Source organism: Coturnix japonica, chromosome 1 (genome assembly GCF_054131305.1).
Source record: "Coturnix japonica strain WE chromosome 1, WE-NBRP24, whole genome shotgun sequence".
NCBI lineage: Eukaryota > Metazoa > Chordata > Aves > Galliformes > Phasianidae > Coturnix > Coturnix japonica.
Window position 1 is genome coordinate 171,808,556 of NC_140663.1, and position 18,083 is coordinate 171,826,638.

An 18,083-nucleotide genomic window follows, 5' to 3' on the forward strand; every position below is an offset into this window, starting at 1 on the left:
TGCAGTTGCACAGCCCTGTTGGCTCTCCCAGTAGCACACCCAGCTCGTTCATGGCTCAGCTCAGCTCAGCCCAGCGGTGGGTCTCTGCTGGAGCAGCTGAAGCTGCTCTGCTCTGATACGGGGCAGTGCAGGGCCCCGCACAGAGAGGGCAGCCCCCACCCCCTGCAACAAAAACCTGCCGTGTAAATCCAATAAACAGGAAAACATCACCTGCCCCTCCCTGGGGACAGGACAGAGGTGAAGACATCCAGCAAGGGTGGCACGGATCTGATGAGCGCAACCAACCCATCGTGCTCTGCTTTCGGGGTAGGGGTGGGGACACCCCCTGCCGCCCCTCCTGCACCGCCGGTTGGGCAGTAGGGCTGCGTACACCCCACACCTGTACCCGCAGTGAGCGCGTCCCCCTCCCTCACTACCAGGGAGAGGATACAATACCGTAGGGGGGGCACACAGCTCCCGCCTACCCCGAGGGGACTCGGCAGCTCTTCTCTCAGCTCCGCCGCAGCCGCCGGTCCCGGGTCCCCGCTGCTGCAGCCGGGCGCCCACCCCATGGCTGCGGGACGGGTCGGAGCCGTGCCTCCACACCCACTGCTGCTACTGCTGCTGGCGCTGCCCGGCCTGGGGCCGGCGGGTGAGTGTGGGGGGCTGCGGGTGGAGATGGAGCGGGAGTCCCAGGGTGGAGGGAGGAGAGTGAAGCACAGCCCCGGGTGGAGCCCGAGCCCCTGTCCGGGTGCGGGGCAGAGCTGAATGTCCCTGCAGGGGGGCTGGGTTCTCAAGGGGGAGATTGGAAGAGAGCGTCAAATAGGCATCGATAGAATAACTAATGATTCTTTCTTCTTATTATTATTGTCACTATAAATTGTTAGTATTTTTTGTAAAAAAATTGAAGCCTTTTCTGATGGAATAGCGTGAGACAGGAACTTGGATGGGAGCAAATGTGGTTTTATTTACTTGTTTTGTTTGGAAGCTGGAGTGTGTCTTTTGGCAAGAGCTAGATGCCATGTATTGATTTCCCTTTTTGCTCTTTGAGCCTTTACATACTTACAAATCGACTTAAATGCTGCATTACTGCAAGAGAATAGGAGCAGTCCCTCTCAGGTAGCCTTCCCTGCCCTCACTCCCAGGCATTCCTGGAATCATAGAATCATTCAGCTTGGATAAGACCTTTATGTGCATCAAGTCCAACCACTATCCTGTTCTCATGGGCAATATTGGTAGTAGATGAATGGTTGGACTAGATGATCTTGGAGGTCTTTTCCTTACTGACTGTATGATTCTATGACCCTCCATTACCGTGTTCCTTAGTGCCGCATCCATGTATCTCTTACACCTCCAGGAATGAGGACTCCACCACTGCCCTAACCACCCTATCCATGAACAAATTCTTCCTAAAGTTTCCACACGATGGGCAGCTGCTCAGACAAAGCTGATGAGAAAATGGTACCAGAGTGTGTGAACCAGTGCTGCTTCCCTGAAGAGAAGTTAGAGGTCTAGATGTTAGAAGAAAAGTCCTTATTCAGAGAGTGGTGAGGCACCAGCACAGGCTTCTCTGTCCCTGGAGGTACTCAAGGCCAGTCTGGATGGGGCCCTGGGCAGCCTGGTATAGTTGGTAACCCTGGCATATGACAGTGGTGTTGGAACTAGATAGTCTTTAAGGTCCCTTCCACCTCAAGACATTCTATGATTCTACAAACCTACCCCAAACCCCCTCAGCATTGAGACTCCCTGATCACCATCACCACCCTCCTCCTTGGCTATTTAATTACAACACTGCTGCTGTAGTTTTATCTAGAGAGATGCATCTTGCAGAATGCCTGGGAGCTCTAGTATCTTTCTCCCTTACTCAGTATAAACTTCTTTGTTCTCATCTCCTCTTCTGTCCTATAAGCCATTTGCAAAAGATAGAAACTTTGCTGTAACCACACCTTCTGCTTCAAGGGTAGGGGAGCAATGTCACGGATATTCATAGTTGCCATTCTTTCTCCTTCTAATGCTCCACAGCTACAGGTACATACCTCAAACAGTCAAGATCTCCCAAACAGGAATTTGTGTTAGTTTAGAGTTAGATATCTCTCTCTTATTATGTTGTTTTTCTTCCTCTGTGGACACAGAAAATCTTATGTGATCCTTGGGGGTGTGGAAAGCGCAGCTGAAATGTATGGTCCTTATACATATTGCCTAGGAAGAGCCAGGAATAAAACAGTGTAATTACTGTAAAATATAGCTGTCGTGGTTGGAAACATTCTTACTCATAATCTAGGAAGCATACAGAAAGATAAGAGCCATATATTTATTTCCAAGACAAATATTTCTGTAGCCTGAAAGCGAAATGTCTTCCTAGCACATTTAATTATGGGCTCTTGGGTCAAGTCACTACAGCTTCCATTCCAACTGGAAAAGAGCACAAAATAAATACTGTTAGAAGGAATGCTCAAAACTGCACTGGAGCCAACCAAAATTTTTAACATTGGTGGAAAGATGAGAACTAATTGGAAAGAAATAACATCTTTTTGTCCACTCTGATACCTAATGAGTGGCACAGCTGGGGTGAGACCATGAGAAACCAGAACAATGATGGAAGCACTGGCACAGTGGATTGCCAGGGATGTGGTGGATGCTCTGTCCCTGGAGACACTCAAGGTTAGGCTGGACGAGTCTCTGAGCACCTGACGGAGCTGTAATTGTGAGGATGTTGGGCTGGATGTCCTCTCGGGGTCTCTTTCAAATCAAATGATTCTATGATTCCATGACATAAGAGAAAATAACACAACAGACAAACAAACAAAACATTAACCAACAACACAAAACCAGAAGAAAGAATAACTATATTCCCACAAATTTCATTGCCATGGAGATCTCTCCTGCTTTAAAATAACAATCCAATTTTGACTGTGCTTATAGACTTACTTTCTCTTGATCATATCTCAGTGTTCCTCTGCCAACAAATTGAATGAGATAGATGCACCATTAACAGCTGTTCTAAGTACACTAAACACATTAGAAGTATGTTTTATGGAGTTATCAGCCTGTCAAGTTGTATTATAACCAATCATAGATCCTCCAGACAATGACAATTTACCTAATAAACTGACTATAACAGAATGCCAGTTGAGCTCTTTTCTGTCCTCTCAGCTGCCTGCTGTAAAAGCATTTTGCATTTGTTTCTGTCAACAGGCCAGTCAGAGCATTGTGATTTGGGCAGGAAGAAGTCATCTGCTATGTAAAATGATTTTGAATGTTCTTTTAGAGTCTAGTTAATGGAGGAGTATCCTTTGGACCCTGTAGCCTGTTCCCAATAGGATTGGAACATGATGATCCTTGGAGTCCCTTCCAACCCAAGCCATTCTATGATTCTATGACTCTCAGTGATTTCATCACAGTTAGGATTTCACCCTACTGTATTAACTGGAAAGTACTAGTCAGGTTAATCTAGAGCAAGATAGTGCTTTGTATGCTGCAAAAACAGTGAATGTTATATATCATGATTATTTACTGATATCATAAAAACAATCTCCAGGACATCTAGCTATTACCCATTCAGATCATAAAATCATTAAGGTTGGAAAAGATCATCTGGTCCAACCTCACCCCACCACTACCATGCCCACTGACCATGTCTCTCAGTACCATGTCTCCGTGTTTCTTGCACACCTCCAGAGATGTGACTCCACTTCTTCCCTGGGCAGCCTGTGCCAATGCACAAAACTCTGTCTGAGAAGAAATTTATCCTCATATCCTACCTGATCTTCTCTTGAAAGGGAATGTCCTCTATTGAAGAATATGTTGGAGATGTTAGATGTTAGTTAGATGTCCCAAGCTTTATACTAGTGATTAAGCAATAGTCTCTTCTTCCTTCATTTTTATGGATTTATTTTTAGAACTTTCCAAGTGTTAAATATAATCTCTTCTGAATTGTGCTCCAGAATTACTATTTACGTGTATCATGATCCTATGTACTAGCAAAGCGCTAATGCCCTGGGATATGGTGTCATACCTTCATTTGTATTATTAAAAACACATATCAACACTATAGCTGCTTATCTAGATGATCATTTCACAGTGTCTCATTTCTAATGACAACTACTTAATGCAGAAGCCTATGTTTCTGGGTTAGGTGTCTGGAACATCAGCTGCCCTTGCATCATTGCTCATACAAGGCAACATACTAAAGGCACCACATTGTGTTTCCTTGTACTTAACAAACTTTTGCATCTGACCCATTTGCTTAATATGTGAAGGACTAGTTAAATATTCCCCCCAAACTCTTCTTTGCTTTACAAGTATGTCTGCTATCCTGCTGGCTATTATGAAAAAGAATCAGTAGGATAGCTTGATTTTAACAGAGACATTTTTCATGTTGACTTGGAGGACTGTTGTAGATTCAGAAGTAAATTCAGTAATTTCAAAACTCATGAAAATGTAGCTGATGGTTTCATAAAGAACTGAAGACTGATCTAATGGAGTTATCTGTTAAGTTTTGAGAATCTTGTAAGAAAGAAAATTACTCAGACTTAGCCAGAGGCACACAGTTCTTCTTGAGTTTGTTTGCATGGGAGCTGGGAAAAATCAGATTTTGGATGAAGCTATTAAATAAACTAAATACTGGGCAAGACAAATAAATAAATAAATAAAAATCTAAGTAAATTCAAAAAGCCCACAAGTACTAGCAGATGATTTACTTGGCTGGGAAGAAAACTAACGAATGACACAACACTGGAGACCTCAGTGGAACAAAACAAATTACAGTCCAACTTTACACAAATTAACTTCAGATAACTGCAAAGCCTCTGAGCATCCGCAGCTTGCTTTAATGTTAGTTCATTATTTAAAATCTCCAAGAAGTAACTACTGGGTACCCCAGCTGTTCCATCAAAATCGGCAGGTGAGCTAGATATCTCTGCATTTCAGCATCTTGCATGTTCCACACTGCTCTTTTATAAATACCATTTCTTCAAGATATGAAGTCCAGGGACCAGTTTGTCTCCTATTACAACCATCTCAGGGACATAGAATCATGGAATGGTTAGGGATGGAAGGGTCACCTGGCACAAAACCTGCTCCAGCAACAACACCCAGAGCAGGGTGCCCAGCACCATGTCCAGGCAGCTTTGGTACAGGATTCTAGATGTGGCCTCTCCAGTACTAAGCAGAGGGGAAGGATCACCTCTCTTGACCTGCTGGCAATACATTTCTTCATACATGCTAGGAAGGGCGTGTAGCTTTCTCCTGTTAGTTTTTTGTTCACCAAGACTCAGGCCTGCTTCTACAGAGCTGCTTTCCAGCTGGGTGCCTCTGGCATGTGCTGAGAATGAGTTCCAGCAAATGGAGAATCACACTCATGATCATCACAAAATGAGCAACAAAGCAGTTGGTGTTCCTAGAAGTGCAACCTGTGATAAGAAAACTTTTCAGATATTTTACTTCAACAGATTCCCTGCAGGAGAAAATGGGAACTTTTGCTCCATTTCGGCCCTGGCATTGCTGCCCAGAGAACTGTGGGCATCCCTGAAGGTGCTCAAGGCCAGGCTGTATGGGTCCTGGGCATCCTGAGCTGGTGGGGGGCAGCCAGCCCATGGCAGGAAGTTGGAACTGGGTGGGCTTAAAGATCCCTTCCAACCCAAACCATTTTATGATTCTGTGTTTTTATTTCCTTTGTTGGTATGGATGCCTCTGCAGTTACACTGGGCATGCCACAGCTTTAATCTTGTTTGGCTAATTAACCCTTTCTACCTGGAGATGGTCCTGGAAAGAACTGTTAAGAAGAAGCATGCTAAAGGAAATATTTAGAAGTAGACATTATTGGAAAAAGTGTGTCCTTGTTTAGGATTTAGTAAATATGGATGACAGATGTTAAGAATGACATATTATAGCAGATGTTTTCTGTATGTAAGGAATATGTAGTATTAGGGTTACAACACAGTGAATGTGTTTGTTAACCTTTCTGGCAGGTGCTGAAGGGAGGGCATATACATGAAGACGTAATTTCCATAAGGGTATGTGGGGAAGATTAATCACCCTGCATCTCAGGTCAGTTCTTCAGCTGACGTGAACTGATGTAATTCCACTGGACTCAGTGCAATTATGCTGATTTATACCAGCTGAGGACATCATATCTACTCTTGAACTTACTATGTTTTTCTAATTAATACTGAGACCAGAACATTAGTTGCGTTCAGCACTCCTTCAGGAGTTATTCCCTCATTTTAATTAAAAAAAGAATAAAATACCATAACCCTCATATCTTAAAATGAAAATTACAGTATGTAGCTGTACACAGAACATGAAAGGAGGAGGAATTATTCCTGAGAGTCTCAGTTTGCAATTTTTATTCTACATCATTTGGGAATTAAAATCAATTATTAACATCCCGAGAGGTTCCCAGTCAATACAAGCCAGGAAACAGTTTGCAGTAGGTTTGATAGGGTCACCATAATAAGAACCTCCTGCAGGTTTTGGAGAAAGTAAAAAGTTGGAAATGGCTTACAATCAATTGTATGTCTCTAAACTAAATCCCTTTAAATCTCTGTAACTTACCTTAGGGATCTCATAAACTTGAGTCACCATCCCTGGATGTGTTTATAAAACATTTGTATGTGGTGCTTGGGGACATGATTCAGCAGAGGGTTGTTATATAGGGTAGCATGGTTAGGCTGTGGTTGGACTCTATGATCTTTAAGGCCTTTTCCAACCTGAGAAATTCTATGACTCCATGATTCTATGATACAATTTTAAGAGTGGTGTTTGGGGTGTTTGATGCTCATGATATACACAGAGAAGAAAACATTTCAAAACACTTGTGTGACTTCATCTTCCAAACTATATCCTCAGAATTGCTCCCACGCACCCACTCTTTTTGTGGTCTGACACTAAAAAAGCGGTTTTTTTATCATTCACAGACCACAAAAGGAATTACCCCAGTGGTATCTCCAAAGCAATAATTGGCCACTTACATACCTGAGACAATAAACTGGAAAGCATTCTTCTCACTTGGAAATGCTCTGCTTACTCTCCTGTATGATAGCAGTGATTAGTCCTACCATAAACTACAAGAAACTGCCAAGTTACATTTGAACCATAGCGTTTTCTTCATCAGTTCTCTTAGGGTTTGCTAGAATATCTGAGAGATTGTTTTCAGGTGACAAATATATCGGGGTTTTCCTGCTTCCTTTGGGAATACAGGAGTCTGAACTACCTCAGTGAAACTCATTATCATTTTTTCCTGTAATTCATCCTAAATTTTCCTTTGCATAACTTCATCCCATTACTCATAGTCTTACCTCATGGCTTATTGTCCCTCTGAAATTTAAACTTACATATGCCTGTATGGTAGCAACACTGTATGTTCCCGAACTCTTGTTATTAAGTTATGATACCTTTGGCTAGATTTTAAAATGTTTTTTTCTATTGAGCATCAATTTTGTTGTGGCACTAATACGTAATTAATTGCTAATTTATTCCAAATATCCGCCTGTTCCTTAATATCTTTCCACTGCTCTTTTGCCACCCATCTGAACAGTCTATTAATGTTGACTGCTACGTCAATGTTGCAACAAAGCGCACTATAAATCTATACAATTCTAATAAAAAAAACCAAAAACATATGGGTAGTGTTATATGGGGGCAAATCAACACCTTCCTCTTCCCAGACTCCATTTGCTTTAGTGGTCTAGCATGATTTCACTGTCTTCTCTTTTACATGCCTTTTTTTTTTTGTGACTGTATCAAATGTGAAATAGAAGTGGAGTTTTCATTGAAAGAGTGAAAATACCCAAGGAAAAAGGTACCCTGAGTCATTCTACAGATGGGAAAAGGTAGAAAAGCAGGAAAGCTAATTTTGTCTTGGTTATTTTTCACGTGGCTGACACTCTTGGTACAAAACAGGGAAGATTCACCCACCTCTGGAGCTCTAATTGAGCCATTAATGTCCCAAAGCAAAAGCACTGCATTTCCTTCTCTTTCCTTTCCACTTGAAGAATCTTGCCCAGCAGGTGACATTTCTATAATGGCCGGAGATGGAAGCCACTTCTGCATCTCTCTCTTCAGTAGGTGTCAGGGCTCTGTAGGGGTAGCAGTCAGCATGAAACTAGCCCAGTGGGACTGTGGTATGGCACAAAGGAGAGGAGCTGCTGCAGGTGTGTTTTCCTGCAAGACAAAGCTATCCAACACCATTAGGGGTGGTTTATCCTAAAGAGAAACCATTTCATCCTTCTATTTGCTGGCTGATTTTTATACCTTTGTTTCCTCTCAGTTTGTATTTCCAAGCCATTTTGCAGAGTCAGGATCATTTACAACCCAGGCTGTGGCAATTACCATGTTCCAGAATTACCACCAGCAGCATGCAGAGAGCAGCCCTAGAGCCTGGCTCAGAAAAGCAGCCAGGAAACGTACTCTGCAGGTTGTGGTGGTACCAATCTCGGGACCATCAACTTTGTTATGATGTAAGGGCTGTGTTTATAGACTAATCCACTTATTTTCTTAAATATGCAGTAAAATGAGCAAGAGATTCTGTTTCCTGGTCTCTGGGGGGCCATTAGCTCTTGGCTCCTGGGACATTTGTGGTGGCTGTCCAAGAAAGTACAAGCAGAGATGTGTCTTGAGGCTCTTGACATTTTCACTGCTGATAAGTGTTATATACAAATCCTCCATCTACTGCTTTGTCTTTTGATCTGGGGTGAACTCTTTGCCAGCATCTTGAAAGACAGAGTATTGCAACTTATTTTACAAACAGAGATAGCAATGGAGATGTTAAATCAGGGGGAATTATTGTATTTATTGGAATTATTAGAAGTTCAATTACATGCATTCTTTTATCTAACGCTTTATGTACTAGTGGATTACAGAGCTTCTTCACCATGAAAAATAAGCAGAGTAAGCTTGCAGATATCTGTAAACATAAGGGACATCACCACGATCAAGGATACCACTTTAAAATGTTTTCTTATTTGTGTTCCTTGATAGCTTGGGTGACTACAACTCAAAGAAATGTAAAGAGCTAAACTGCATTTGGAACTTCATAGTCCAGCCAATAAAATCTACTCACTTGGCAGAGGCTCTGTAGAATAATTTTCCTGAAGGATATCATCGTTCTCAGTTGTATTCAACTTGCAATATTAGACAATCCACGATAATTCCTATAGTTCTGTGGGGAAAATAAACCAGATCCAAGGCACAGTTTTCTGGCTACTTTGTATCTGACCCAGATCCAGAGCTCTGGGGGTATGAAACCTTACCTACAAGATTTCACCTTGCATCCAAACTGCATAGCACGGGCAAGGTGAAGTCAGGTGCAAGTCTCATCAGTATCCCTAATATAATGTGATAAATTATAGGGCTTCAGCTAAGCACTGAGGAAGGAACAAATTAAAATGTTACTAGAGAGCTTTACTTCAGGATTTAAGCAGCTGTTTGAACAACCTGCTTTCATAAAATGCAAACATATCTATATTTTCTGCTCAGATGGCTGTCATGAGAAATAAGATGCTCCAGGCACTTACTGTTTGCTTTGGAGCTAAACAAAAATGTAAGGCAAGACTCAGGGAAGGGTGGCAATCTTAAATTGCTCTTATGTTTTTTACTAAACACAGAGCCTTTCTGAAGCCTCAAGTGTTGGAACAATTGGTCTACGTGGCAGTCTGAGTTGGAAGGGATCTTAAAGACCACCTAATCTAACTCCCCTGCAATAAACAGGGACACCTACAGCTCCATCAGGTGCTCAGAGCCCCATCCAGCCTGACCCTGAGTTTCTCCAGGGATGGATCATCCACTACCCCTCTGAGCAACCTGTGTCAGTGCCTCACCACTCTTATTGTAAACAATTTTTTTCTTATATCCAGTCTAAATCTTCTCTCCTGGAGGGTTTCTGTTTTTCCTGTTAATTCTTTAACAGCTGTAGAGTGTCATTCTTATATAATATCATTCATAAAGAAAGATGTTATCCAGCTCCACCATAGAATGCTTCGTACATTTTCTAGCACAATAGAAGCACTAAGAAAAATAAGAAATTAAAAGATGTTCAATATTTCTCACAACCACTTTGGATTTCACTCTCTTTAGTAAAAGGCAAAAGGTCTGTAGAAAGAATGGAGTGAGAAGGTCTGTAGACTGTGTTTTAGTGCTAAATGTAGTTATGTACCTGTGTTCTACTTCTTCAGAAGTGTGCTTAGATGCCAGTCACTCTTTACAGCACAGTATAACAAAACCTTTTTGTCTTTTCTTACTATTAGCACCAGTAGCCTGACGACACGTGAATCCTAATCTTCTATGTCTTCTAGAAAATGTTCTTGATAGTCTATCTCATGTATCTACAGAATTTTCTTCCCCTTTATTTCCACTCAATCATATCTCCTGCCTTCTGACCTATTGTGTTAGTTCTCCCACATCCAGCTGACTTACATATAGGAACCTTTGTTTTCCTGTCTTCATGTCTGCAGAACATGTCATGCTCAATGGAGCTGTACAGAAAGCCTTCTGCTTAACTGCGTGCCATGAGTTTTGAGCAATCTAACACCTGAAGTTACTTTACTGAGCTCATCTAGCACATTCTTACACACTGCAGGCATTATGAAATGGTTGTTATGAACTGGAGCTGAGCATTCTGATCTCCACAGGACCAGAAGTGGCTTCACACTGTTGTGCAGTATTTGATGAATAGGTGGCTGAGTTTGGCTCTGATGAGTTGCAGGGTGAATTACAGGTTTTGAGAGGGAAAATGGCAGATGGAGACCTTTGTGAACAGCTGGAGACTTTAATGCTAATCTCATCTCTATTGAGATGTTCTTGGCATAGAGCTTTGTGACAGAAGGAACTGCATGTTTTCTCAGGCCAGAAAACCTGAGCATCAAATCTATCTTGAGCAAGGAGATGAGAGAAATGCAGATCCCTGTGTGGAAAATAGTTTAGTGTGGACACAGAACTGTTTTGCAAAGATCTCAGTGAGCACTCTTCAGAGTATTGTGGACATTCAAGTGAGAAATAATCCCCAATCTTCACATCAACATATCTGAGTAAAGAACATGCCATAGCCTGTGTGTTTCCTCTTAGTATCCAAGGAATTTTGAAAGGATGTTGTGTATTCTTAGAAGTCTACTGAAGCAGTACTAGTCCTAGTAACCTAGTGATGAAAAAAATTAAATTAATTGTGGTAAAATGTGAACGTCAGACTTTACTTGACATTTCATTCCGTTGGGCTGCAAACTCTACACTACATGTTCAGTACTGCACTACAGCAAGATCTTGCACGCATCTGCCATCTCGCAGGGTGTCCCAAAGCCAACATACAGGCCTTGCCTACAGGAGAGGTTTGCATTCAGGAAGATCTGAATATCAGGTGTGACTGGTACCATAATTCACCAGAGAGGAGACCAACCCTTAGGAGTCCTGAGCTATAAGTGCTACCTGTGCTCCACCCACATGTCTCTGTGAAGTGATGGCAGTGCTGGTCTTTTCCATTTTGCCACAAACAAACAAAACTTCGGATCATTCAAGAAAATGTGTTCTGACAACAGAGGCATCCTTTAAGAGGACAATCGCTTTACTTCAGTCTGAGTTCAACTCTGCCTCTCTTAGACATCTTGATCCCAAGCATTGCACACAGTACTCACAGTAAAGAAACGACTTGTAAAAAATAACTTCAGATGATCATCCCAAATTCTTTTCAAATCACTTAACGTGCTCATAGGGGAGGTCAGTTTTAGTGCATCAATTTACATCAAAGAATGGCAAAAATCCTGTATGCAGTTCTGCAGATGTGCCTTTCAATGACCAAGGGCTTTATCTAAAATTCAGTAACACATTAAGCATACTGAGGCAGTTTTGTCCTGAAAATTTTTGGTGTGAGAAGATAAACAGCAGAAGTTAAGTAGGTGAGAAGACAAAGCACACACAATTCTGTGTATGTGAACAGCCTGTTTTTATGGCCTCTTCAGTTTTAAATGCTGTAAGTAGAGCAGAACCACACTCCACCCAGCATGTGCTATCTGATTTCTGGAGAGAGGATTGGGTCTTCAAGAGGAATTTCAAAGACTGAAACCTTAAAGTTCAGCTCAGAATTGCAAAGTGTAAATAAGAACATGGGAATATAAAAAAAATTGTAAAAAGATAAGCTGTGTAACCTGGGGTTTAGTTGTGTTAAATGTATTTATCAGCAATACTGATAAAGGGATTGAGTGCACTATCAGTAAGTCTGCAGATGATACAAGTTGGGCAGGAGTGCTGAACTGCTTGAGGGTAGGAAGTCTCTATTGAGAGATCTGTATAGGCCAGGCCAATGGGCTGCATCCAGTTGCATGGCATTCAACGATGCTAAATGCCAATTGGTGGACTTGGGTCATAACATGCCCATGCAGCAGTAAGGGCTGCTTGGGGAAGACAGACTGATGGCTGGACTTGATGACCTTCAGGGCCTTTTCCAAACTAAATGATTCTACGAACCAATGAATACGGGATAAAATTACTGGGAGCAATTTGATCAAGACAAAAGCTGGTCAGCAGAGATGTGTAGGTCCTTGGGTGTGAGGGCATGTAACCTGGGGATGGTGCAACAGAGAAATAAAAGCTGAGATCAGCCTCTTCTTCTCTCCCATGCAACCTTTTCCCCTATCCTTGTCTGTAAGAGCGACACTTGCTGTTTTCCCTTCCTCAGTGGAACATCTTGTTGATAAAGAATAGCAATGCCTGCACTGTGGGTAGCCAAGCTGGCAATCAATCTGTTATTAAATCAAGGGGCAGAGAAACTTAATAGGAAAAGTCAACAGTGTAGAGAAAGAACAAGCCTGAACAGCCCTCTGTGTTCTCCCTGGGCAGGACAAATGGCTCTACCACTTCTTGCATCTATGCAGGGAGGCTGAGCATGTGATTAGCATATCATTTATCTGCTGAAAGAGAGGGCTTGTATGCCAACAGCAGCTTCAATAGACATGATCCCAGGCAGTTGCTTTCCTTCTTTCTGCAGCGTTGCCATGCGTACGTTTCTACAGTCACTGAGATGCAGAAGTAAACACGAGTTAGGTGAAAAATGAACCTAGTTTTGGAGAAAAGTATAAAGAAAAATGAAGGGCTGTTTTGTCATTCACAGATGCCAGGCCTCCTTGTGTCACTATTCAAATTCTTTGTCAGTGCTTTCACATTTTGCACCGACTTTGCTTTCTCCACTGGTTCAATGCAAGGGTTGCCCTTGTTGTGTGTTTCTGCTGCAGGAGAAAGAAGTCACCCCACTCACAGACCCACCTTCCCCATTTGGAAGCACTGGGCACCCCCTTAATAAGCCCTTAAAAAACATAGCTTGGATTCTGTATGTGAGACAACACAAAGAGCAGGGGGAAAAAAACAAACCAAGTGAAAAGGGGAAAGTAACAGTTATAACCATATTGGATGTAGCCAGATTCAAGCCCACAGACCCACATCCTGGCTCTGCTGGGGAGTGTTTTGTCTGGCATCATAACAGAAATGAGTGTTTAATTAGTGTGATACTAAGATCTGTGGGATGTCAGCACAGTAGGAGCAGTGGCTGCGCTTCAAGACCTCCCATTCAAAGTAGCTGAAGTGCTGGGAAAATAAGTTGTAGATGAGAAATACCAACATAAGCCACCAAATATTCCAGACTTCAGTCTAATCAGAATCCCTGTTCTGCTCACAACATGAGACACAGAAAAATCTGGCCCCTATTAAAAAAAGCTCTTAATTAAAATGGTGATTTTAGTAAAGCTTCCAAAGGAAAATCCTATTTAAAGCTCCTATTTCCTCATTTTGACATATTCCCCTGGGAAATGTACATAAGGATAACTCCTTTACAAAACACAGCATGCTGTCCTTTGAACTTAGAGGAAAAATGCACATGGAAAATCTAACAGCTTGGTCTTCTTTTTTTTCTAACAGCAGAGAGATACAGGTATGCAGAATGCACAGCATATGTAAAAAGATAAATCATCTGGGCCAAAGGAAAGAATATAAGCTCAGGGTTAAAACAGAAGACAAATAAAAAATGGGTTGAATTTTGTTTCTGCTCTAAATTTGAGGGCAGGATTATGTATGGTCACATCCTGCAAAAATAACTGTATTTTTTTCTAAGGGTGTATGAATCTCTGTGCAAAAATCAGACTTATAGTTGGCTGGGCAGAGGGGTAAACGTTCCTCCATGAAAATCAGCCCTCTTTGTGGCAGTGATCAAATAGCTTCAGAAATAATACCAGTACAACATGTTCTCTATAACCTATAGACAGGAATGTCTGTGCTGTAAAGTATAGAATTATACAGGAATGTTGATAAGCCAGAATCTGGAAAGGAAAACAGAAAGCAGGATTAGACACAGATTTTAGACCAATGTGATCAGTTCCTTAACCCAAGCACAGGAGTTAGGAAAAGCACATGTGTGCTTTACCCCAAGGATAGTAAAGGAATGGTATTGCAGAGCTCTGAATTGATATCTAGCGTTGGTTTGGACATAGAGTAGCAAAACTCAGTGGACAAGAAGGATGTGATCTGAGCTGCTGGAACATTGTGTTGTTGGGGTTTGGGGTATTGGGATTTTTTTAGCAATATTTTAGAGAAAAGTTGTTATATATTTGATTTAAAAAAATAATAATAATAATAGCCAAAACTAATAGTGCATGTCAGCAGTAGATTTGTTGACAGTCAGATCCTGTGTGTCCATAGTTCTAGAGGTTATTTCTTGCATGCATGTAGCACACGGTAAGGGCCAGTGACCATAATAGTCCAAAGGAACTGATGGATCTAAATCAAAGTCAAAACATGTCAAACACCTTACCTTTCAATAACAGGAAATATCCCAACAACACTTCCAGGTACAATAGCAGCCTATCCTCATATTCACTGCATTGACTTTGCTTCCAATTCCCATGCCATCCATAGGGATTTTTCCACAGAGCCTGTTTAATAACAGTTCCCAAGAATGAAAACCATCATGTGTGGGATTCGTTTGACCAAATATAGCCATCATTTTCTAAGCTAGCCAGCCTCTGACTTCCTTGAGAATATACACATTGAAAAAGTACTTTGAGGAAGAGATTTGTCTCATGCTAAGGACAGCTACAATTAGGCATATTGACTCTGCACTCAGAATGCCTGTTTCTTGCTCTTCATTGCAAGGAAGCTGAGAGACACCTTTGTGAAGTAGTAACTCTTCTTAAGTAACCTTTGTGCAAGGCTGAGAGCTTTTGTTCACCTCCTAATGTAGTTTCTGATTTGTGACTACTCTGTCATTATCAGGTGAGAACACGGAGTTGCCTCCCTTCTCTGCCACAGGAGGACAGCACTCCATCCCAGAGGATACGGTGTCACCAGTTCTCAGTGCTACAGTCATAATCATTGTCACCGTCATCATATCTGGGAGTGCTTACCTGTGTTTCCTGAAATATATCTGCTCTGGATGCTGCAAAGCTACACAGGTGGTACCTACCAGAAGACTTGATCCTAGCAGGTCTGAAGAACAAGTCTAGCCTCACCTTGGCATCATATCAGGTGATCATTGAGCTGTGGCAATAGTTACTGCTGTAACTATGAAATATCAGGAAGCAAAGGAGATTGATATTCAGTGAGTAGCAGCTAACTATGCTTCCAATAACCTCTATGCTTTCAATGAGCGTGCTGTTATCTGACTGGAATAACTTTTTAATAGTTATTCTTGACATTTGCTATTTGTAAGTTAGTTGTAGAATTCTGTTTTTAAGCTATGTCAAAGAGGCAGGAGGGAATAAAGTAGTACTTTGTTCTGCCGTGCTGAGTGTAATGATAAGCTGGATCTTGATCTGCTGTCCTAGGATGACACAGTATTCAACCTAGAACACATAAGATGAAACATCCAGAATTTCTCGTGGATGATGGATGATGGATCCCACTGAGGGATGTGGTTTAATGAGCATGGTGGTGATGGGTTGATGGTTGGACTTTGTGATCTGAGAGGTCTTTTCCAACCTTAATGATTCTGTGTTTGGTTTGTTCTGTTCTATGTTTGTTCTATTTAATATGAAGGATTTCCCATTTTATTTCCTTTGTACAGGTAGTTGGTTTTTCCTGGGAAGGAAAATAAGGAATCTTCTTCAGAAGTTTTCTGGTGAATTGCTAATACAGGTCACATTTTCCAGCACTATTTGGCACTCATTGAAAATGTCTTTCATTCTCTGATAAAATATGGTTCAATCCATTTTCCTTGATACTCCCCTGCTTTCCCATTTGATAATGAACACAGAGTTCTATTGATCTGTCATTGCTATCAAACATTCTCTATAGGTGCAGTGAGAGAGAAAGGGAACAAGTCTGGATAACTTGAGTGTGTCTGAATTTGACAAACACAGACTGGACAAACTTTTGGAGCTCCAAAGCTTTGGTCTCCATATACAGGTATCTGAATGACACGCTACAGTTTGCATTACTCAGAGGGCAAAATAGATGATTTAATGACTCTCTGACATTAAATATGTGCCAACAAGTACTCACATTTCTGGCAGCAATAAACCTCTAAAAGTACACGCATTGCATTTTCCATGCTGTGGAAACATTTCTTATTTGCCTTGTAACCAAGCTGCTGTTGGGCATCCATCAGCACCACAACTATATTGAACACTCTGTAAAGTTCTCAGCTGATATCCAGTTAAGTGAATGCCAGAAACACATTAGCTGAGGTGGGGGTGGAAGGATGAAATAAGAAATGAACGTGAAGTTTTCTGACAGCAAATGTGTTGGGCCCTTTCCTGGGATCAGCTGAGAAAATGGTGTTCGGAAAACATAACAGTGGAATGGCTCTTCTTGGTGCATGTCAGCTTCAGATGAGCAGGGAAGCACCGAAAGCCTATTTGGGAAGAAAAAGGAAATTGTGAGGTTTGCCATGCTGATCCAAAAGGGAAAGAAGTGAAGATAAATAAGAGTAAACATCCAGATGGCCTGTTTGTGAACCACTGGCATCAAGTCTTTGAAATGTTTGTTGTTTACCATTAGCATGATCACTTCCTGGTTAAAACAAAACCTAAACACTTGTGGTCTTTGTTTTTACAGCAAGAAGCTCAAAAAAATATAAGGGATATTTGAAATACCCATGAGGAAAATCTGAAAGAGAAACAAACTCTATTTTACAAATCTGCATGCATGGGATGAGCCAGCTCACAGTTTTTGAAGAGCTGGATTGCCAACACTGGATGCCAGGCAGGTTTTGGACCTAATCTACATCCTTTGGGCATTCAACACTCCTAATCCAACTGTGAAGTTGAAATACAAGAGCCAGAACCAATGTTATTGTGGGAGAGAGCCAACAAAAAACAATGCAGGCCTGCATTATGATCTGGATATCATTGCAGGGACAAAATGCATTGTATTTATACAGATTTCACCTGCTATATCAACAATATTTGCATTCAAATAAATGGTCGTTTATTGTGCCAAGTCAACACTGCATATTGCGGTTTGCCTCTTAAATCTCCATGTATCTCAGTAGCTGTGTGTAGCTATGTCACTAATAGTAAGATCTGTTTTGTACCAGATGAAGGCTGACCTTGAGAAATCTATTTCACAGCTGTGCGTGCTGGTGAAGAAAACAAATTTTGATTTCTCTGTGTGTAAAATGACTGTTGTGTTTCTATCTGTAAGAATTTCCATGGCTCTTTATTTCATTCCAGATGGCTATTTGTGAATATCATCCAGCAAGCATCAGTGGTCCAAGAAAAGACCGCGAGTTCTGCTGGCAGCTGTAAATATATGCTGGTGGTTGACAATCTTTTGACGGCTATATTGACAATGTGGTATTTGGCCTTTTGATTGGACTCTTTCCATTAAAACCTTTTCACACATTTGGAGCATTTCTGACTGATACCCCCAAATAAAGTCATCACATGCGTAACTCTATTTCTACTTGATTACTGGTGTGTTTGGGTTCATTTCATTCCATGTTCCTGTTCTGCTTGTACATAAAGAGATTTCTCTGCCCAGGTTCATTTTGACATGTGGTCATCCTGCTGCTGATGCACTTCCAGCCTGGAACAAGAATGTCATCCTTTGTAGGGTAGGCTTGAGAAGCCTGGAACTCTTGCTCTTCCACTCATCCTCTGGTGAATATTTTAGAGCAGGTCAGGTTGCCTGGA

General features: G+C 41.6%; 1 protein-coding gene across 3 annotated transcripts; it reads left to right on the forward strand.

Annotated features, from left to right (window-relative positions):
• The first annotated feature begins 247 nt into the window (after positions 1 to 247).
• LOC107308466 (uncharacterized) lies at positions 248 to 17,847 on the forward strand. Of its 3 annotated transcripts, none has more exons than XR_014931942.1 (3): positions 248 to 631; positions 15,223 to 15,547; positions 16,013 to 17,847. XR_014931942.1 is itself a non-coding variant. In XM_085509353.1 (3 exons), the coding sequence occupies exons 1-2, from the start codon at positions 550 to 552 to the stop codon at positions 15,450 to 15,452; spliced, it is 312 nt and encodes a 103-aa protein (XP_085365479.1). In that variant the 5' UTR covers positions 248 to 549; the 3' UTR covers positions 15,453 to 15,474; positions 16,013 to 17,847. The 3 variants fall into 3 exon arrangements, 2 of the variants coding, with proteins under 2 accessions (XP_085365479.1, XP_085365463.1); XM_085509353.1 differs by having other exon boundaries at positions 15,223 to 15,474; XM_085509337.1 differs by having other exon boundaries at positions 15,223 to 17,847.
• The last annotated feature ends 236 nt before the right edge of the window (positions 17,848 to 18,083 follow it).

Bases quoted from the DNA above. Each gene is read 5' to 3' on its own strand.
- LOC107308466 (XM_085509337.1), top strand. From the start codon at position 550: ATGGCTGCGGGACGGGTCGGAGCCGTGCCTCCACACCCACTGCTGCTA. The intron at 632-15,222 runs GTGAGTGTGGGG...TGTCATTATCAG, and splicing joins GCCCGGCCTGGGGCCGGCGG to GTGAGAACACGGAGTTGCCT.